This window comes from Pristiophorus japonicus, chromosome 2 (genome assembly GCF_044704955.1).
Source record: "Pristiophorus japonicus isolate sPriJap1 chromosome 2, sPriJap1.hap1, whole genome shotgun sequence".
Taxonomy (NCBI): Eukaryota; Metazoa; Chordata; class Chondrichthyes; family Pristiophoridae; genus Pristiophorus; species Pristiophorus japonicus.
Window position 1 is genome coordinate 353,464,626 of NC_091978.1, and position 22,765 is coordinate 353,487,390.

At 45.8% G+C, this 22,765-nt stretch overlaps 1 protein-coding gene across 1 annotated transcript in view; it reads left to right on the forward strand.

The window, feature by feature from the left end:
* Positions 1-21,716, forward strand: part of LOC139249472 (protein farnesyltransferase/geranylgeranyltransferase type-1 subunit alpha-like) — a 24,654-nt gene extending 2,938 nt beyond the window's left edge. The window contains exons 2-9 of the mRNA XM_070872431.1: positions 5,389-5,474; positions 6,719-6,833; positions 11,379-11,483; positions 11,575-11,701; positions 13,239-13,387; positions 16,787-16,849; positions 18,377-18,548; positions 21,125-21,716. Coding sequence (XP_070728532.1) covers positions 5,389-5,474; positions 6,719-6,833; positions 11,379-11,483; positions 11,575-11,701; positions 13,239-13,387; positions 16,787-16,849; positions 18,377-18,548; positions 21,125-21,277 — 970 coding nt within the window. The 3' untranslated portion in view covers positions 21,278-21,716. The remainder of the gene's footprint in view (positions 1-5,388; positions 5,475-6,718; positions 6,834-11,378; positions 11,484-11,574; positions 11,702-13,238; positions 13,388-16,786; positions 16,850-18,376; positions 18,549-21,124) is intronic.
* The last annotated feature ends 1,049 nt before the right edge of the window (positions 21,717-22,765 follow it).

Genomic DNA, 22,765 nt, shown 5'->3' on the forward strand with positions numbered 1-22,765 from the left:
TCTCCTCCTTCCCCCCTTCTCCTTCCCCCCCCCCTCTCCTTCCCGCCCCCCCTTCTCCTTCCGCCCCCCCCATCTCCTTCCGCCCCCCCCTCTCCATCCCCCCCCCCCTCCTTCCCCCCCCTCTCCTCCCCCCCCCTCCTTCCCCCCCCTCCTCCTCCCCCACCTCCCCCCCTCCCTTCCCCCCCCTTCTCCTTCCCCCCCCCTCTCCTTCCCGCCCCCCCTCTCCTTCCGCCCCCCCCTCTCCTTCCTCCCCCCTCTCCTTCCCGCCCCCCCTCTCCTTCCCGCCCCCCTCTCCTTCCGCCCCCCCTCTCCTTCCCCCCCTCTCCTCCGCCCCCCCTCTCCTTCCGCCCCCCCTCTCCTTCCGCCCCCCCTCTCCTTCCGCCCCCCCTCTCCTTCCCGCCCCCCTCTCCTTCCGCCCCCCTCTCCTTCCCGCCCCCCCTCTCCTTCCGCCCCCCTCTCCTTCCGCCCCCCCTCTCCTTCCGCCCCCCCTCTCCTTCCGCCCCCCCTCTCCTTCCGCCCCCCTCTCCTTCCGCCCCCCCTCTCCTTCCGCCCCCCCTCTCCTTCCGCCCCCCCTCTCCTTCCGCCCCCCCTCTCCTTCCGCCCCCCCTCTCCTTCCGCCCCCCTCTCCTTCCGCCCCCCCTCTCCTTCCGCCCCCCCTCTCCTTCCGCCCCCCCTCTCCTTCCGCCCCCCCTCTCCTTCCGCCCCCCCTCTCCTTCCGCCCCCCCTCTCCTTCCGCCCCCCCTCTCCTTCCGCCCCCCCTCTCCTTCCGCCCCCCCTCTCCTTCCGCCCCCCCTCTCCTTCCGCCCCCCCTCTCCTTCCGCCCCCCCTCTCCTTCCGCCCCCCCTCTCCTTCCGCCCCCCCTCTCCTTCCGCCCCCCCTCTCCTTCCGCCCCCCCTCTCCTTCCGCCCCCCCTCTCCTTCCGCCCCCCCTCTCCTTCCGCCCCCCCTCTCCTTCCGCCCCCCCTCTCCTTCCGCCCCCCCTCTCCTTCCGACCCCCCTCTCCTTCCGACCCCCCTCTCCTTCCGACCCCCCTCTCCTTCCGACCCCCCTCTCCTTCCGACCCCCCTCTCCTTCCGACCCCCCTCTCCTTCCGACCCCCCTCTCCTTCCGACCCCCCTCTCCTTCCGCCCCCCCTCTCCTTCCGCCCCCCCTCTCCTTCCGCCCCCCCCCTCTCCTTCCGCCCCCCCCTCTCCTTCCGCCCCCCCCTCTCCTTCCGCCCCCCCTCTCTCCTTCCGCCCCCCCTCTCTCCTTCTACCCCCCTCCTCCCCCTCCCCTCGCTGTCAGAAACACAGACACTGATAGAAAGAGAATGAGAGACACACACACACAGACAGAGAGATAGAGACACACTGGGGGCGGGGGGAATCCCAGCACGCTGTTGGAGGGCTCCTGGTGCTGCAGTCGGTAAGTAGAAAATGGTTTATTTATTGATTTTAAAAAAAAAATTATTTCTTATTAATTTTTTTTGATTTATTGGTTGATTTATTGATGTATTTATCATTTATTATTGATGATGGCTCTTTATTTGTAAAACTGAAGTGTTTAATGTTTGTAAACTTCCCTTTAAAACCCTGCCCCCCATTCACTACGCCTGATTTTCTAAAGTGTAGACAAGGTTTTTTCGAGCGTACAAAAATCTTCACTTACTCCATTCTAAGTTAGTTTGGAGTAAGTTTTCACTGACGAAACTTTGAAAACAGGCGTAAGTGGTCGGACACGCCCCCTTTTGAAAAAAAATTCTGTTCCAAAGTGAAACTGTTCTAACTGACGAGAATTCCGATTTCTAAGATACTCCGTTCTACACCAGTTGCTCCTAAAAATCAGGAGCAAATCATGTGGAAACTTGGGGCCATATTCACTGGAATTTAGAAGAATGAAAAGAGATCTCATAGAAACATATAAAATTCTGACGGGATTTGACAGGTTAGATGCAGGAAGAATGTTCCCGATGTTGGGGAAGTCCAGAACCAGGGGTCACAGTCTAAGGATAAGGAGTAAGCCATTTAGGACCGAGATGAGGAGAAACTTCTTCACTCAGAGAATTGTGAACCTGTTTAATTCTATACCACAGAAAGTTGTTGAGGCCAGTTCATTAGATATATTCAAAAGGGAGTTAGATGTGGCCCTTACGGCTAAACGGATCAAGGGGTATGGAGAGAAAGCAGGAATGGGGAATTGAAGTTGCAAAAACGATCAGCCATGATCATATTGAATGGTTGTGTAGGCTTGAAGGGCCAAATGACCTACTCATGCACCTATTTTCTATGTTTCTATGTGAAGTGCAAGTCTTTCGTTCTAATGCAGAGCAGTTTGGAGTTTGCATCAAGCAAAAAAGCAGCAATCTAACTCCCCAGAATTTAACTGACTAAGTAGGAGCTGAAGGATAATGGGATGGTGGATTGAGGGAGACAAGGGTGGTTGGATGGATGGATAATGTTACATAAAATTGTTGGGTGGCCAGTTGATTTAGTTTGTTGGCTTTGGGTTGTGCTCCAGAGGTACCTGATCAATAAATGGCCCCCGAGATCTGATTTGTCTTTGTCATCCAATTCTGTTTAAAACAGTACGGTCAGTTTAAAAAAAGTATATTGGCCGTGTAATGCTGATTGTGTGTGGGTGTTAAGAAGAGGATGGTAAAGCTTGTTACTTGGAACTAGAGTAGCTGAAAAGTACTAATTTGCACTTATGTCCTGAACTGTATAAGATAAGTTCAGACCATTTCTAAACCTATCTTGTGTCCTTATCATCCACCAGGTAACAAGCCATTCAGAAAGTTTTCAAAACCAAGACTGGAACCCTTCATGTCAGTCTTTTCTACTTGAATCGGTCGCTTGGGTAAACTTGGCTTTCATAGCAACGAAACGATTCTATGTCCAGTACTCAAGCTTTTGATTCATGTGAAAGGGAGAAAGGGGTATTTTAATAAACTGGGGTTACAGTTGTCTTTGACTGGAATTGTGGGTTTTGCAGGGTCGTAATGTTATCATTTGGGTTGGACTGTAATAAGATGGGTTTGGAGAGCAGCATGGACCCAAAGCAGTCAGGAGCTTGAGACTGTCACAGTCCATGAGTCACTCTTGTATAACTTATTTTTGTTATCTGTATACAGAATAATAAGTCATTGTGTGAGATACGAAAGTATAATGTAATGGAGCCGTTTTTTGCTGTTACACTTTATACAATTAGAACCCCATTAATGTAGGACCTTGTTATGGTTTTTGTTTAACTGTGCAGTGTAAATTATTTTAAGAGTTGTGCTGTAGCATGTTACAGAAATTCCACAAACCCTTAGACGAGTGAACTTCCCAACATCTATAAGACATGGAAATAATGGAATAACAAACCACGTAATTCATGAATGGGTCCCTGTCTGAGTCAATATACCTTTTTAATATGCCAACGTTCTAGGGGTCATCGTGCATTGCTTGGGGATCATACCCTTTACAATATAAGTGCAGAAATTAAGTACTGAGGTTTTCCAGTGTGTGTCAGTGAATGGGTTCATGATTTCTTTCCTGGATAGTGAGGCGTTTAGAGTCTGCAACAAAACTCAGATCTGCCATCTCCACATCACTGTCAGCAGGTAACGGTCTCAAACAGCACTTGTGATCTCACTAGCGAACTGGTCATCGCTCACTGTGTTGACTTGAGGTAGCTGGTGGAATTGACTTTTAAACCTGTGCAATATGTTAGAATCATAGACGTTTACAGCACAGAAGGAAGTGATTCGACACATTGTGCAGGCTCTTTACCAGAACAATCCAAAAATAACCCTACTGCCCTGTGCTCTTTCCCCCTATTACAGTGAATGCACTGTTTAGCTGCGTTGTGGGAGCACAGGAATCAAATTTGTTTGGCTATGGTTTATAGTTAATGGAGCTCATTATTCATAGAATTCTTGGAATCAGATAGATTTGGGATCATGCAGTGTGCCACTCCACTCTTGCTTATGAATTTGAAAGCAATTTGGCACTGATTAATGCAATTCCAACGAGCAGGCAGAAAATACTATTGAAGACACAAATTACGATTGCAGCATTGTGTAGTCTTAGAGCTGGCTAAGTAGAGGGCCCATCGCTCAACCCACAGTGACGGCAGCAGCAATAATTGTACATAGCCCAGTGGCTCCAGCAGTAGTGCGTTTGCGTTCACAGAGGGCTCATGCTCCAAGTCCACCCTTCACCAGACTCGGGTGATTTTAGTAGGTTGGAGTAGGGAAAGAGAAAAATCTGTCTGAACAAGTCCAGATCTGCAGAAATGGGGCACCGCAGACCATACAGAAGCCTAGAATCCAACTACCCTGACTACTCGCCAGGTCAGCTGCAGGAAGATCTCATTTGTGGGGCAGGGTTTGTAAAGATTTCCAAACTGATGCACTCAGGATGTCGTGATTATCCACTGGTAGTGACCAGAAGTATAACAGCCTAGTTCAGTACTGTGCAATTTGTGATAATGAGCAGTTCTGGTCTAGGCTCTCTCCTGTAGTATCCATCATGTGTAGTTTTGGGATTGTTCTTTGATTTTTTTCATTGGTTTAATCTTCAAATGTGATATTTAGTGTTTGCTGGCTAATTATGACGCACCCATTCATTCAGTAGCTGGTTTGCTGCACCCCCAGCTATGGTTTGTACAATCCCTAGTCCATGCTTACACTGACTGTGATATTGAATAGTGTTGATCTCTTGTAAAGCAAGAAATGGTAAGCAAATTATTTTTAAATGTAGAGTGTACCCCCACTCCCCAGGAATAACAGTGAGGTTAATGATCATGTGAGGTGGCACTGACCGATAAAGGACTGGGAAGACCAGGCTCAATCCCTGGCCTGGGGCGAAATAACTGATCGTAGCCTGGGCTACAGTTAACCTCAGCATCTTAGGCTATGGAAGGGAAAATGACCCATTACTGGTGGCTATCTAATGACTCCTGACAGGAAATATCTATCTGGACAACAGATAAGGCATAAGGTTCCACACTAATGTTCTAAGTTGACGAGCAGCTCATTGCTATTCAATGTCCAGGCTCACGTGTGAAGCATGACAAGTCGGTCCGACCATGTGTGGAATATATCCCAGAAAGACTGCCTGCCAGATGTATGTGTCATGTATCTTACATAGCCACTGTTGGTATTATATCAAGGTGTGCCACCAGAGGGCACAGTAGTGGGAGACTTGTAGGTTACCTGTACAGGTGTGTCTGGCCTAGTATAAAAAGCAGGCCACTAGGTGTGATCCTCACTCTGGAGTTAACTAATAAAGGACTACGGTCACTACAGTTCAAGTACAACACACTGCCTCGTGGAGTCATTGTTAGAGCATCTAAGGACACAGTAGTATGAAGAGCATCTCTGTGATTCCTAAGAAGCATTAATGAAATGTCATCTTTTTTCTAGAGACCGGAAAGAATGGGCTGATATTAAACCTGTTTCACAGGATGATGGGCCCAATCCAGTTGTTCAGATTGCTTATTCTGAGAACTGTAAGTATTGAATTAGGGGTGAATTAATTTTGTGGATGAATGAATTCTGAACTTGACGGCATCAAGAAGTTTTGGTCTCTTATTGTACTGTTAATTACTAGATGACGGTTTTGAGCTCCAAATGCAAAATTGAATGTTACAACTTTTGCAACACCGCCTGCCTTAGTCTGCTGCTGATACCCTCGTCCATGCCGTTGTCACCTCTGGCCTCAACTATTCCAGTGCTCGTCTGGCCGGCCTCCCATTCTGCACTCTCTGTAAACACCAGCTTATCCAAAATACTGCTGCCCATATCCTAACTCGGAACAAGTCCTCCTCGCCCATTGCTTCTGTCCTCGCTGTCCAACATTGACTTCCGGTCTCCAAATGCTTCAAATGTGAAATTCTTATCCAAGAACTTGAGCACATAAATCTAGGCTGACACTCCAGTGCAATGCTGAGGGAGTGCTGCACTGTTGGAGGTGCCGTCTTTCGGATGAGACGTTAAAACGAGGCCCTGTCTGCCCTCTCAGGTGGACGTAAAAGATCTTGTGGCACTATTTCGAAGAAGAGCAGGTGAGTTATCCCCGGTGTCTTGGCAAATATTTATCCCTCAATCAACATAACAAAAACAGATTATCTGGTCATTATCACATTGCTGTTTGTTGGCTGCCACGTTTCCCACATTACAACAGTGACTACACTCCAAAAGTACTTCACTGGCTGTAAAATGCTTTGAGACATCCGGTGGTCATGAAAGGCGCTATATAAATGCAAATCTCTTTTTTAAAAAAAAAAAATCCTTCTTATAGCCTTGCCCCTCACTATCTCTGTAACCCTCCCAAACTCTCCATTCCTCTGACTTTGGCTACTTGTGCATCCACCCCTCCCTTCGTTCCACTATTGGTGGCCGCGCCTTCAGCCACATTGGATTTACACTTTGGAATTACCTCCCTCTGCTCTCCCTCTCTTTCTTTCTTTCTCTTTTTTGCTCACCCTCCTAATATCCAGGTGTCCTGGATCTTGAACCTGTGGAACCTTTGATCCCCTGACTGAACCTTCATATATCCACAGCAGAATTTACTGATCATCGATGAGAACTGACTCACCCATCGGTCTTTCACTCTGCTCAGAATGCTCGTTTGAAAAATACCTTTTCAAAATTTGTAATCACTTTTTAAATTCTAGATAATTCAGTTATTGGCAATTGGGTTGTAAATTAGTTGTGAACTCCAGCTTTCTAAAGTTCTTTTGTTCCCTTCCAGTTAAAGATGTGTATGACTACTTCAGGGCAGTTCTAAAGCTTAATGAACGGAGTGAGCGAGCACTCGGTCTAACAACGGATGCAATAGAACTGAATGCTGCAAATTACACAGTATGGTAAGGCAGTTCGAGCTGGCAATCAACTCTCTGTTGCAAAATAACAGACAAAAATTGTAGTAATCCTTTATGTCCAAACTTAGGCCATTTTGATTTTAATATCATTATTCAACCAGTGAGCAAGTTTGGTGCACGGTGATTTTTTTTTAAGTAGCATTAATGCGAAAGGAAAATCTAGATTAAAAATACCTGTGCAATTCAGGCTTGCTGTTCTTTTATTCTGCTGTTAGATTTAACGCTGATTTATAAAGATAAAGAAAAGAGGATACTTGTGAGTGTAAAAGTGTAGAAGGCAATCACATTATAAAGATTAAATTCCAAGGCCAGAAAGGATTTTATTGCCACTAATGCTGAGCAATTTGGGAATTTAAATGGTGCAACGATGCTATAATGTGCATCTCAGAAATTTATTTTATTTTACAATTGTCTAGAGGTTCATCTTTTTTATTAGAAAAAAAATGTGGCTCAGGCATTTTTCTTAGTTCCGGTAATCATCAGATTATAGGATAACTCTGCATTTTTGACCATGAATTCTCAGCCTCTCTATCAGTTTTGTATATCATTACCTGTCTCCATCACTTGCAGCTCACCACTAATTTGATTGACTCTTAACTGTCCTCTGAAATGGCCGAGCAAGTTCCCCTACCTACTGCCCTCCCTCAGCTGCTGAATCAGTACTGCTCCATATTGAACACCAGTTGGAAGAAGCACTGAGTGTAGCAAGGGCACAGAATATACTCTGGGTGGGGGACTTCAATGTCCATCACCAGGAGTGGCTCGGTAGCACCACTACTGACTGAGCTGACCGAGTCCTGAAGGACATAGTTGCATTTTGAGCCTGCAGCAGGTGCTGAGAGAACCAACACAAGGGAAAAACCTACTTGACCTTGTCCTCCCCAATCTACCTGTCCATGACAGCATTGGTAGCCCTGATCATCGCACAGTTATTGTGGTGACGAGGTCCCCGTCTTCACACTGAAGACACCATTATGTTGTGTGGCATTACCACCGTGCTAAATGAGATAAATACAGCTCAAAACTGGGCATCCATGAGGCGCTTTTGGCCAACAGCAGCAGCAGAATTGTATTCCACCTCAATCTGTAACCTCATGGCCCGGCATATCCCTCACTCTGCCATTACTATCAAGCCAGGGGACCAACCCTGGTTCAGTGAGGAATGCAGAAGAGCATGCCAGGAGCAGCACCAAGCATACCTAAAAATGAGGTACCACCCTGGTGAAGCTGCAACACAGAACTACATGCATGCTAAGCAGCATGCTATGAACAGACCTAAGCGATCCCACAATCAACAGATCAGATCAAAGCTCTGCCACATCCAGTTGTGAATGGTGGTGGACAATTAAACAACTGACGGGAGGTGGAGGCTCCATGAATATCCCCATCCTCAATAATGGCAGAGCCCAGCACACGTGCAAAAGACAAGGCTGAAACTTTTGGCAACATCTTCAGCCAGAAGTGCTGAGTGGATGATCCATATCGGCTTCCTCCTGAGGTCCCCACCATCACAGAAGCCAGTTTTCAGCCAATTTGATTCACTCCATGTGATACCAAGAAGTGGCTGAGCACACTGGATACAGCAACGGCTATGGGCCCCGACAACATCCCGGCTGTCGCGTTGAAGTCTTGTGCTCCAGAGCTAACCATGCCTCTAGCCAAGCTGTTCCTGTACAGCTACAACACTGGCATCTATCCGACAATGTGGAAAACAGCCCAGGTATGTCCTGTCAACAAAAAGCTGGACAAATCCAATCCGGCCAATTACCACCCATCAATCTACTCTCAATCATTAGCAGAATGATGGAAGGTGGCATTGACAGTGCTATCAAGTGGCACTTAGTCACCAATAATCTGCTCACTGATGCTCAGTTTGTGTGCTGCAAGGGCCACTCGGCTCCAGTCTTAGTCCAAACGTGGACAAAATAGCTGAATTCCAGAGGTGAAGTGAGAGTGACTGCTCTTGACATCAAGGCAGCATTTGACCGAGTGTGGCATCAAGGAGCCCTAGTAAAATTGAAGTGAATGGGCATCAGGAGAAAAATTCTCCACTGGCTGGAGTCATACTTAGCACAAAGAAAGATGGTTTTGTTGTTGGAGGTCAATCATCCCAGCCCCAGGACATCGCTGCAGGAGTTCCTCAAGACAATGTCCTAGGCCCAACCATCCTGAGCTGCTTCATCAATGACATTTTCTCCACCATAAGGTCAGAAGTGGAGATGTTCGCTGATGAATACACAGTGTTCAGTTCCATTCGCAACTGCTCAGTAAATGAAGCAGTCCATGCCAACATACAGCAAGATCTGGCGACATTCAAGCTTGGGCTGATAAATGGCAAGTAACATTCGCGTCAAACAAGGGCCAGGCAATGACCATCGGCAACAATCGAGAATCTAACCACCTCTCCATGATATTCAACGGCATTGCCATCGCCGAATCCCCCACCATCAACATCCCGAGGGTCGCAATTGACCAGAAACGTAACTGGAGCAGCCACCTAAATACTGGGTCAGAGGCTGGGTATTCTTCGGCGAGTGTCTCACCTCTTGGAGGCACTGGAGAGGTACCATCAACGCTGCCTCCGCAAGATCCTGCAAATCCATTGGCAGGATAGGCGCACCAACGTCCGTGTTCTCACTCAGGTCAATATCCCCAGCATCGAAGCACTGACCATGCTCAATCAGCTCCGCTGGACGGGCCACATCGTCTGCATGCCCGATATGAGACTCCCAAAACAAGCTCTCTATTCGGAGCTTCGACACGGCAAGCGAGCCCAAGTTGGGCAGAGGAAACGCGTCAAGGACACCCTCAAAGCTTCTTTGAAAAAGTGCAACATCCCCACCGACACCTGGAATCCCTGGCCCAAGACCGTCCACAAAGTGGAGGCAAAGCATCCGGGAAGGCGCCGAACACCACGAGTCTCTTCGCCGGGAGCAAGCTGAAACCAAGCGCGAACAGCGGAAGGAGCACACGGCAACCCAAGCACCCCACCCACCCGTCCGTTCAACCACTGTCTGCCCCACCTGTGACAGAGACTGTAGATCCCGCATCGGACTCATCAATCACCTGAGAACTCATTTTTAGTGTGGAAGCAACTTGACTCCGAGGGACTGCCTGAGAGAGAGAGAGAGAGAGAGAGAAAAAGAGAAAGAGAGAAAGAGAGACCTGACTCCCCAAAGCCTTTCCACCATCTACAAGGCACAAGTCAGGAGTCTGATGGAATACTCTCCACTTGCATGGATGAGGGCAACTCCAACAGCACACAAGAAGCTCGACACCATCCAGGACAAAGCAGCTCGCTTGATTGACACCCCATCCACCACTTTCAACATGCTTTAATCTATTTTTCTAGTCCACTTTAGCCATCTCTGCCTTCATACCTTTGTAGTCTCCTTTATTTAAGCTTAGGACACTGGTTTGGGATCCAACTTTCTCACCTTCCAATTTGAATTTGAAATTCAACCTGTTATGGTCACTCATTCCTAGAGAATCCTTTACTAGGAGATCGTTTATTAATCCTGTCTCATTTTACAGTACCAGATCTAAGATAGCCTGCTCTCTGGTTGGTTCCGCAATGTACTGTTCAAGGAAACTGTCCCGGATACACTCTATGAACTCTTCCTCAAGCTACCCTGGCCAATTTGCTTTGTCCAATCAATATGAAGGTAAAAATCAGCCGTGATTATTGCCGTTCCTTTTTTACAAGCCTCCATTATTTCTTGATTTATACTCCGTCCAACAGTGTAGCTATTGTTAGGGGGCCTATAGACTATGCCCACCAGCGACTTTTTCCCCTTATTATTCCTTATCTCCACCCAAACTGATTCAATATCTTGATCTTCTGAGCCAATATCGTTTCTCACTAACACACTGATCTCATCCTTTATTAACAGTGTTACCCCACCTCCTTTCCCTTTCTGTCTGTCATTCCGAATTGTCAAATAACCTTGAATGTTTAGTTCCTATCCTTGGTCGGCTTGCAACCACGTCTCTGTAATGGCTATCTGATCATACCCATTTGTATCTATTTGAACCGTCAACTCATCTATTTTTTTTACAAATGCTGCATGCGTAAAGAGATTTTAAATTTGTTTTCTTACCATTTTTTTTTCCTGTTTTGACCCCACTTTCTGATTCACCCTTCCTGGCATGCTCTGGTTTTCATTTCCCCCAGTGCTGCCCTGCAGTGACAGTGACTGCATTTCAAAAGAAATTTGTACAAAACTTTGAGTTGTTTCTCAGTGCTGCAGTGCGAAATCTGGAGCTCTCGGTGTTTTGGGGGAAGAGAGCTGTCAAGAGTGAGATTGATAGGTTTTTGTTAGGTAAGGGTGTCCAGGGATACGGAGCAAAGGCGGGTGAGTGGAGGTGCAGATAAGCTATCATCCATCATCATCATAGGCAGTCCCTCAAAGCGAGGATGATGAATGGCGGAGCAAGCTCGAGGGGCTGAATGGCTTCCTGTTCCTGTATAAATACATATTTCTTTCTGAGCTGTCTGTGCTGATTTGCAATATATTTTACTCTTCTCAGGCATTTCCGCAGAGTGGTGCTGCAGTCTTTGAAGAAGGATCTCAACGAGGAATTGGTTTATATCTCGGATATCATTGAGGACCAACCCAAGAACTATCAAGTTTGGTATATAAAAACATAGTTGCTTACCATGTTAATAAAATACGGATGAGAGAGGAAATTGAAAATTAGACTTTGTAACTCTGTTGGCTTCTAGGTATCACAGACAGAAGATTGTAGAATGGTTAAAAGACCCTTCGCAGGAGCTGGGATTTATCTCTGGGATCCTCAAACAAGATGCAAAGAACTACCATGCTTGGCAGCACAGACAGTGGGTGATTAAGGTACTCCTGGTATTTTTTATTCTCTTTCCATGTGTTGCAGATTAACCCAGTCAAGAGTTTTTAGTTTAACAATCTAGGTGAGGAGCCATGGAGAGAAATGAAGTTGGAACAGGGGGAGGAGATGGGGCAAGTTGAGGTTAGGTCATACCAAGCTTGGAGTTTAAAAGCATCTCAATCGTAGGATGAAGGGAAGACAAAGGGAGTACTGAGTTCCACAGACATGAATGCCTGGGAAAGAGTGGATTTGAAGTAGGAGATGTCGCAGTGATTTCAGGATAAGGGGTCGGCCATTTAGGACTGAGATTAGGAGAAATTTCTTCTCTGAGGATTGTGAATCTTTGCTCAGTCCTTGAGTATATCCAAGACAGAGATTGATAGATATTTAGACACCAAGGGAATCGGGGATAGGATGGGAAAGTGGAGTTGATGTCGAAACTGCACCTATTTCTTATGTTCTTGAGACATGGCGGGGGGGGCGCTGATGGAGGGAATTGAACCTGGCATCTTCCTGATCTGTAAGGCTCAGCTCCTCTCACATTATCCAGCTCAGCAATCAGATGTAAATGCTACTATTTTACCATCCTTTGGTCGGCCCGTTCTGAATTGTCTCTTTGTTTCATTCACTTTGTAAAGTCTGTTCTCCTTAGTCAGGAGGCTGGTTGTACGTGAATAATAGATTAGCTACCGAGAAGGTTGGTGTTCATTCTTTGAAATGTATTGTGCACCCAACACAACTTGTTCATTGCATCCCTTTTTGAAAGTGGTGTATACAGATCCTTGCTTATCGTAGGTATTGCTCATTTGTAACCTCTGGGAAAAGGACAAGTCCTGACGGAAGAGCCTTCCGCACACAACATGGACGAGATTCTGGCGCTGTGAGTCAATGGATGTCACGTGAGCTTCCCCCAATTGCTCAGTGGCCCGAAACATCACCTGGTGTGGGACTGAGCTATAGAGTCCGAGAAAAGTTCTCCAGGTTGCTCCCTGGCCTGGGCTGAGTGCACTGATTTGATCAGGGTGGGCAGGAGTGGCGATACAGTGTCTCAGAGCAAGAAGGGGAGATGTTCAGAACTTGTGCTGTTGATCACTGCAAAGTGGCACATCTGCGGATATTGACTGAGGATGGATCTAGTTTAACAGTGAACCCCCCTCCCTGGTACAATATCCGACACTTGCTATCTAAGCTCACATCACAGATGCAGAACTGCCATTTGAGCTGTCTGCACTCGTAGGTCTATCCGTCTCTCCATTTCTAGGAACCAAACAACACTTTAGTATCTGGTGAGATCACTTACAAACTTCTTTCTAAATTCTTTCAATAGATCTATGCCACCGTTCCATTGTAATAATGTAACCTCTGACTAATACCACAGGCTGTTGACCTTTAAACACTCCTCAGCATATTACCATTGAAAAGACAGCTGGCCTTGAAAAGCTTTAAATATTGTGTGCACGCTTTATTGTACACTGCTTGCTGCGTAGGGTGCTGATTGTACCTCATATGGCTCTGATTTTTCTTACATAATGTGTCTTGCAGGAATTCAACCTTTGGAACAATGAACTAGCGTACGTGGATCAGCTGCTAGAAGAGGATGTGCGAAACAACTCTGCATGGAACCAGCGATATTTTGTCATCTCAAACACCACCGGCTTTGATGATGCTGCAGTGCTTGACCGTGAAGTCGAGTTAGTCTTCCTCCATATATTTTACTTACCCCATTTGCAGTTAATCCGACACTAAAGCTCCTGCCTCCAGTTAGGAGGTATTTAGTCAGGAGGACTTCAAAGTCACAGGCATACTGCTTGGTGCTCTACCAATACGCAGAACACCATCACAGTAAACTGGAAACAATACTTTCTGATACAAGAGGGTTGTGAAGGAAAAAGTTATCACTGATGTTAGGAAGCTTTTCTTTACGCAGAATAAAGAAAGAACTTTGCATTTATCTATCGCCTTTCACGACCTTGGGACGTCCCAAAGTGCTTTACAGCCAATGAATGACTTTTGAAGTGTAGTTATTGTTGTAATGTAGGAAACGCGGCAACCAGTTTGCACACAGCAATCTCAAAAAAACAACAATGAGGTAATGACCAGATAATCTGCTTTAGGGATGTTGGTTGAAAGGTAAATATTGGCCTGGTCACTGGGAGATCTCCGCTGCACTTCACCTGAAAAGGCAAATAGGTCCTCAATTTAAGGTCTCACTCCCTCAGTGCTGCACTGAAATGTGAGCCTGAATTTTGTGTCCCAGTCCTGCAGTGGGGATTGCACCCATGACCTTTTAACCGGACAAGAGTGGTAACTCTGAGCCAAGCTGTCACTTCATGGGAAGGCTTAGTATTCTAGATAGATGAGATCCAACAGAGTGAAGAGCCTCCTTTATCTGAACTTCTCTTGTGAACATAGATTTTTTTTCCCCTTATAAATTCAAGTTTCTTCTGGAGTGAGCATTTTGAGATGTTTGACACCAGGGTGAAGGAAGTGCTGGTGTTGGGAGCAATTTGAGATGTAAGAGTATCACACAAGAAGTACACATATTGGTACAAAGTGTTTTAGTATATTGGCCCATGTGTGCCTTTTCCTGTTGTGATTTGGTACCAATATTCTAACACTGGGATGTGTATATTGACGATTCTAAAACACCCTGCTGGGCAATCAGAGATCCTATTCGAGGAGATATCACACTCTGGGTTAATGCTGTCTGATACCTTGCACCTCTCTATCAGAGTTAATGAAGCTTCTTGTTGTGTTAACTGGCGGGTAAAACAATTCCTCCACTCCCCAAAAATTAACTTAAAATATAATATCACTTTTCAAATGTTGAGGAAGCAACTTAAAAGATTTTTAGATTTTTCAAGTTTAAAAAAAAATGACCCATCTTGCAGCAACAGTTCCACTTTATGGGCCCAAGTTTCCACATGATTTGCGCCTGATTTTTAGGAGCAACTGGTGGAGAACGGACTATCTTAGAATTCGCAATTCTCCACATTTTTTTTTCTGCAGTTCTAGTCAGGTAGAACAGTTCTACTTTGGAACAGAATTTTTTCTTCAAAAGGGGGCGTGTCCGGCCACTGTCGCCTGATTTGAAAGTTTCCACAGTGAAAATGTACTCCAAACTAAAGTAGAATGGAGCAAGTGAAGATTTTTGTAGAACTGAAAAAACCTGTTCTACACATTAAAAAATCAGGCGCAGGTTACAAATTAGGCGTCCAGAACGAGATGGGGGGGAGGGGGGAAGGGAACTCATTAAATTCTACAATCAATCCTTATTTATACTTATACAAATATTATACAAATAAATCCAACCTGAATAAACATTTATAAGCAAAGAAAAGATTAAATAAACCATCTTCCTACCTGTGTGAAAGTGCTTCAGCCAGGAAGAATGGTGCAGCAAGCCTCACAAAAGGAGGGAGCCGACCGAACACGGGCGGGCGGGAGGAGGGAGCCGACCGAACGCGGGCGGGCGGGAGGAGGGAGCCGACCGAACGCGGGCGGGCGGGGGGGGGAGAGAGGAGGAGGAGGAGGAGGAGGAGGGAGCCGACCGAGCGGGGGTGGGGGGAGGAGGGAGCCGACCGAACGGGGGGGAGGAGGGAGCCGACCGAACGGGGGCGGGGGGGAGGAGGGAGCCGACCGAACGGGGGCGGGGGGGAGGAGGGAGCCGACCGAACGGGGGGGAGGAGGGAGCCGACCGAACGGGGGCGGGGGGGAGGAGGGAGCCGACCGAACGGGGGGGGAGGAGGGAGCCGACCGAACGGGGGCGGGGGGGAGGAGGGAGCCGACCGAACGGGGGGGAGGAGGGAGCCGACCGAACGGGGGCGGGGGGGAGGAGGGAGCCGACCGAACGGGGGGGGAGGAGGGAGCCGACCGAACGGGGGCGGGGGGGAGGAGGGAGCCGACCGAACGCGGGCGGGCGGGGGGGAGAGAGGAGGAGGAGGAGGAGGAGGAGGGAGCCGACCGAGCGGGGGTGGGGGGAGGAGGGAGCCGACCGAACGCGGGGGGGGGGGGTGAGGGGGGGAGCCGACCGAACGCGCGGGGCCGGGGGGGGGAGCCGACCGAACGCGGGGGGGGGGACAATGGAGCCGTTCCAGACGGCTGGCGGGAAAGAGAGAAGGCTGCAGGAAGCCTCAGAAATTGAGGAGCCATTTCCCGACGGCAAAAGGGGGAGGTCGTCGGGAAACGGCTGCCTCAACTTTCTGAGGCTTCCTGCACCCTTCTCACTGCTACAAGAAGCCTCTGTGCTGATGGCAATGTACTTTTATAAAAAAATATTCAAAAACTAAACAGCTACAAAGAACTACAAAAATGGCCGAGTGCCAATGTTTTTTTCACACTGAGCATGCGCGAACGCTCCAATGCGCACATGCAGCGTTGCCGGCAGGAAAAAAACTAATTTAAATAGTACCCGCCCCCTCCCACTTACAAAATTGGCGCGAGTGTAGGCTCCGCCCCCCCTGGGCGCCGCGCCAAACAGACAAGGAGCTGCAAAGCGCTCCAGAATCGCTCGTTTTTTTCCCGGCGCCGTTTTAGACGCGAAAAACGGGCGCCCAGCTCGGAGGGGCGCCTGTTTTTTATCATGTGGAAACTTGGGCCCTTTAATTCCTCAAAAACGTGCAACCCGTTTCTCATAAACACTGGGGATTGTAATGGATTATGTCTGTCACTAGAGGGTGTTGCATGTCTGTTTTAACTGATGGTGGTTGGCCAAGAATGTTCGAGTGAACGTGAATCTACGTAGAAAATGTTAAAACTGTGCACAGCATTTAGAATGGAAACTGCCTGTGTCACACTGTAATTACACCTTCCAGAAAAGGGTGTGGGGGGGGAAATGACGATTGAAGCCATCGCGCCTGTTCTGTGGTGATGAGCAAGCTATGCGCCAAGCTACTGAAAACAATCTCATTTAAAGAGAACCCTGTGCAGGTTCAGCCTCTAATAAACAACATCAATTATCCATTCGTCATGGCAACACTGCCCACTACTCTGTCGTATGACTGATAATGGGTCACTGAACTCCTGTCTGTAAATGAAGCCCTTATTCTTCATGTTCCTGATCTCTAACACTACTGTGTATTGCTTTATAGGTATACCCTGACGTTGATCAAAAAGGCTCCACATAATGAAAGTGCATGGAATTACTTGAAAGGGTAATGTTCCGTTTTTTTCTGGATTGCAGAATCGTGCATCGTATTAATTCAAAGCTTAACTTAGGTGAATCATTTTATTGTTTGGGTTTGATAAGTGTGGAAATTGCCTTGATGGTAATTGATAAACTTTAACTAGGAACACAGGAATTGCTAGACGAGAAAAAGCTGAAATCCATCTAGTTTGTCTTCGATCATCTTAATAGTCACGTGGTAAAACGATAATGGGAATTGTTGACTGATCATAGCAATCAATTGTCTACAACAGACCCAGACATGACATGAGGTAAAACCCCCAGTGGTGGAGACCATAGGTCCAGAGTTACCTGTTCCTCCCAAGCATCCTACACTCCCCACACGTCATGTCTCAAATTACTCATATACTGTATCCCAAAACTTTATTTTGTGAAAGGAATAGATCTAATTTACATTTGAAGGAATCAATACTAGCTGCATCCACCGTCTCCCAAGGGAGCCTGTCCCATAGATTGACCACTCGCTCACTGAAATAATATGTCCACAGATTAGCTTTGAATTTGACCCCCTTCAAGCACAGGCCGTATCCTCTGGTTCTACCGATCTGGATAAGATGAAATAGCTTGTCATGGTCTACTTCCTCTGGTCCTTTGGAATCGTTGCATGAAATTAAAGAAAATAAAGAAAGACTTTGATTTATATAGCGCCTTTCACGACCACTGGACGTCTCCAAGCGCTTTACAGCCAATGAACTACTTTTGTAGTGTAATCACTGTTGTAATTAAGTAACTTAAAGGATCATTGCTTCATAGCGGTGCTGCCTGATAATAAATCACTGCCTGTAGTGGTGGATTTTTCCAAAGCCAAATCTCCATTATATTTTCAGCAGTCACTTTACTATAGAAATTGCAGCATTTTGAGCTTCTTTAGTTGTGTCTACAGTTTCAGCAGGGTTTTGAGTTCAGTAAGTTTGTATCTGTCTTTTTTAATTGGGTTCTGAATATATTCACAGGTGTATTTCATTAAACTATTTTATAAAGAGGTGTACATTCCCACAGTTTATGAAGTCATTATATGATTGCAGTGCATTCAGCTAGCTTATTTTATGAGGTGGTTGCATATTTAGGTGTACAACCATACACATTTTCCGAGCATGTTCACTCCCATAGTGTATGGCGTCACTGCTCATCCTGCCTATGGATGCAATGTATCCCCATGTCAGGCTGCTGCACCGGGAGCAGTGCCTGTCGGGGACCGAGGCAGCTTGGGTTTAGCGGTTAATTAGTGTTGAAATTATGGCGGCTGAAGGTCCTGCATGGTGGTCATGTTGGTTGGGGGTTGGTGCCCCTGATGGCCAGTGGGTAGTTTGTTGCACCAATGGGGTATTTCGTGTTGGTACAAATAGTTTTTAGTCAGAAAGGACAATTCTAGATATCCAATGGGTGCAGTGTAATTCTGCTTTGATCTGGCATTTAATTTTAGATTGCTGGTTTGAAATCCACATTCTTGTAATTTGAAAAATGAATGCTAGTTTCTATCTCCTCCCTCCCCAAGAATTCTACAGGACCAGATTCTCTCCAAGTATCCCAACCTATTGGAGCAGATTTTGCAATTGATGGAGAAACCTAGTTCCCCCTACTTGATTGCTTTCCTGATTGACATGTATGAAGATCTCCTGGAGAACAACTGTGAGAAGAAGGAAGAGACCCTGAACAAAGCACTAGAGGTCAGTCCCGGGATGAAATCCAGAGGGTGATTGCACTAAGTTGAATAACTATGGAGAGCAGTTCCTAACTTATTACAGTACAGACATCCATTTTGCCAAGAAAGAGAAACATCCATTTCAATCCATCTTAGCTCATCCTTCCAAAATATGGTAGCCTTCCATCATGGCTTCCACGTGTGAAATGATTCCAGGGTTTTTGCATGTACCTACCCAGGAGTCTATTCCATGATCTTATTAAATGGCGGAGCAGGCTCAAGGGGCCAAATGGCCTACTGCTATTTTTTATGTTCCACGTGTTGATCACTCTTTGTGTGAAGAAGGATATCCTGAATCAGTCCTAAATTTGCATGGAATTTGAACAATGTCCTACTTTCATTTATTTTGAAAGAAATGTCCTTGACATACTCTTGCTACACTGTTTATCATAACCCTCTATAAGGTTAATCTCAATCACCTCCTTTTAAGCCCATGTTTCTCCACTTACTCAGTCGTGTGATGCTAGGAATCAGTTACATAGTTTTTCTTTGCATTACATCCATGGTTGAACATCTCCGTTGTGTCTCAGTGATCTGACCAGAGCCATGTACAGCTTCTGCATTCCTCTGAATTGTACCCTATTATTTTTGAGTATGTAGTTCATCATTCTGATTTATTTTTGTTGATTGCTGCTCTGCAATGATTGGATATGTAGAGCATCGAGTTACCAAATCAGTTCAGTCTTCTCTGATTCAGTCACTGCATTAAGCAGTCTTAGCAATTTTTAATGGGAGTTGACTCTTATTGCTCTACGTCGATTGGTAACATTAACATCCCCTTGTGATCTGGACCAGATCCTGGTGTCCTTTGCACATGCATTTCTTCAATTTCTCCAAATGTGGACCAAGTTATCACTGAATGAGGCAAGGCTTGGTTTGAATCATTTAAAGTGCTTTATTCCACAGTATGGCGAACGTGCGAAGCAATAATCATGATCAGATTCATTTAGTTCAATTAATACAACTTATCTCCACATGGTAACATAAAAAATGAGCATGTTGCACTACCCCACTTCAGAATCCCTTTATATTAAAAAAAATTGCAACAATGCCCTATGGTCTTAAAATGCAACATTTAATGTAACATTTTTTTTCATAATTCCTTTCTGTGGAGAACTGATCAGAGCCATGACACCCCAGATCGCTCTCTCAAATTCATGCTTATCTACTTTGGTGGGATACAGATTTGATTTTGGCTGACTTGCCAATTTGAGCTGCATTGCTGGGAGGGGATAGTGAGCAGAAGCTGGGGACTGGAGATTCTGATGTCAGGGTTTTTTTTTGTGAATTGCTCCTTGCGTGTCTCAGTCACTGCTGGGTGCTGTTCATCTGTCTGCTCTCGGGTAAGTGATGTACAGCCCAAAGAGACGGGAAAGGGGCTGAAGGAGAAAGACATTTGGGAGCAATCTACTGCTCTCAAATTAAGTTAAGCCCCATTCTGTGATGCACTCCCGCCCTCTCCTTTACAGCACTGGTGATTGTAGCCCCGATTTCAGTGGCAGTGCTTCAGGAAGCAGCAACTCTGCAATGGAAAATATAAACATAAACGAGAGAGAGGGAGGGGAGTCTCTGCCAGTACTCAGGGACAATGCAACTGTCAGAAAACCGTACAGGGCATTGGTAAGACCACAGCTAAAGTACTGCATACAATTTTGGTCCCCTTATTTAAGGAGGGATATACTTGCATTGGAGGCAGTTCAGAGAAGGTTCACTAGATTGATTCCTGGGATGAAGAGGTTGTCTTATGTGGAAAGATTAAGCAGGTTGGACCTATACTCATTGGAGTTTAGAAGAATGAGAGGTGATCTTACAGAAACATATAAGATTCTTACAGGCTTGACAGGGTAGATGCTGAGAGGATGATTCCCCTCATAGTTTCAGAATGAGGGGTCACCCATTTGAGATGGAGATGAGGAGGAATTTCTTCTCTGAGGGCTGTGAATCTTTGGAATTCTCTACCCCATAGGAGGCTGGGTCATTGAATATATTTAAGGTGGAGATAGACAGATTTTTGAACAATAAGGGAGTCAAGGGTTATGGGGAGCGGGCGGGAAGTGGAGTTGAGGCCAGGATCAGATCAGCCATGATCTTATTGAACGACGGAGCAGACTAGAGGGGCCAAATGGCCTAGTCCTGCTCCTATTTCTTATGTTTTTATGTAAAACACCTCATTTTTTTCAGTGGTGTGCAGCTACTAGTTTTCAGTTGCTTTCATCCCATTTAATAGGGTGAGTTACACAGCGCAGGTAGCTCAGGGTGTTCCAGAATCACTTCATCTTGAGGTCTCTCTCGGAGCACCATTAAAACCCAACTCTTCGACCAAAATTTTGGTCACCCTTCCTAATCTCTCCCTTTGGTTCGATGCCTGTTTTTCCTCAGACCACCTGTGAAGCGGCCTGGGATATTTTTCTGTGTTAAAGGTGCTGTATTATTGCAAGTTACTCAAATGAGTTTGGTAAGTCAAAATGTAAGAAATTGGGGAAAGGAAATGGATGCATTTTAGTTTCTAAATGAATGCCTCTCATTCTCGATCTCTTTCAGCTGTGTGAGCGTCTGGCTATGAAACGAGACACGATCCGACAGGAGTACTGGAGATACTTCGCAAGATGCCTGAAAGCCAAGTATGGTGTTAGTCAGGAAGACACTGAGCCTATGGGAAGTGAAGATTCCCTTAAGGAGAGCTGTAATAACTAAAGGCCATTTTCGTAGTTTGTATCTTCAAGTACGCAGGGCAAAAAATAGTGATCAATAGGATGAGTTTCCCACATTCCTCTTTAATTTTCTCTTAACATCTACTCAGCGTGCTTGTGTATGTAAATGTGTAAAAACATAACTTTTTGTATATGTATATATATATTATTTGAAGCACAAAGCTAGGAATAAATAGCAACTGTATAACCACATTTGGTACCTTTTTTTTGCCTTGAATGTACACTTACAGATTCAAACGATGCAAGGGAAACGTACTTAAAACTAAGTCAGCTTTACTCACAATACAGACAGTGGAATTTATTTAAAACGTTACTTTGTTTTTTAGTTGCCATAATAACAGTTATATTCACAAAGCTACAGTGCCAGTGTTGTATAGTTTTTACTGCCTATTGCCAATAAAAGCTTTTATGAAAGTGTTAAATGTTTTCTGTCATGTTCATTAAAAAATACATGAAGCCAGTTCATGTTAAATCATTTGGTAATTAAAAAAGATAATTTTAAGTAATAACTGCATTGCCAGTTTGGTCAAACGACCTTCTGTTGCACCATTGGTCTTGTTGCGAACTGCATCCTTTGTTTATTTTCTCTCTTATAACCAGAACAACTTGCATTTATATAGGGCCGTTAATGCAGAAAAATATCTCTAGGCACTTCACAGCGCTGTAATCAAACAAAAATGGATGCCAAGCCAAAGTAGACGGAATGACCAAAGGCTTGGTCAAAGACGTAGATCATGTCTTAAAGGAAAGGGAGGTGCAAAGGCAGAGATGTTTAGGAAGTGAATTCCAGAGCATGGAGCCTAAATGACTGAAGGCACGGACACTCATGGTGAGGAGAAAGGGAGTGAGGGTTTCACTGGAGGCCACAATTGGAGGAATGCAGAGATCTCGGAGGGTTGTAGAGCTGGAGGAGATTACAGCAATCAGGAGGGATGAGGCCACGGAGGGATTTGAACACCAGGATGCGAATTTTTAATTTGAGATATTGGGGGATCGAGAGCCAATGAAGGTCAGCAAGCACGGGGTTGATGACGGATGAGTGGGACTTGCGATGAGTTTTGGATGAGCTTAAGGTTATGGAGGATGGGAAGTTACTAAACAGTTTTAGGAATAAAAACAAAATGCTGCAAATATATAGCAAGTCCATTAGCACCTACAAATAGTAACGGTAAAGATTTGAAGTCATAGAATCTTACAACATAGACGTAGGCCATTTGGCCCATCATGCCTATGCCGGCTCTTTGAAAGCTATCCAATTAGTCTGACTCCACTGTTCTTTTCCCATAGCCCTGCAATTTTTTCCTTTCCACAGATATAGTCGATTCCTTTTCAATAGCATTCTCCACTCTGCTTTCCCGTGGTGGCTGGTATGCAACAGTCACCACACATTAAAAAATCCTCGTACGGCATCATCCACCCTTCATCATGTAGTTCAGGCCCTGGAATATCAGGTCCTTTATTCGAAACACCT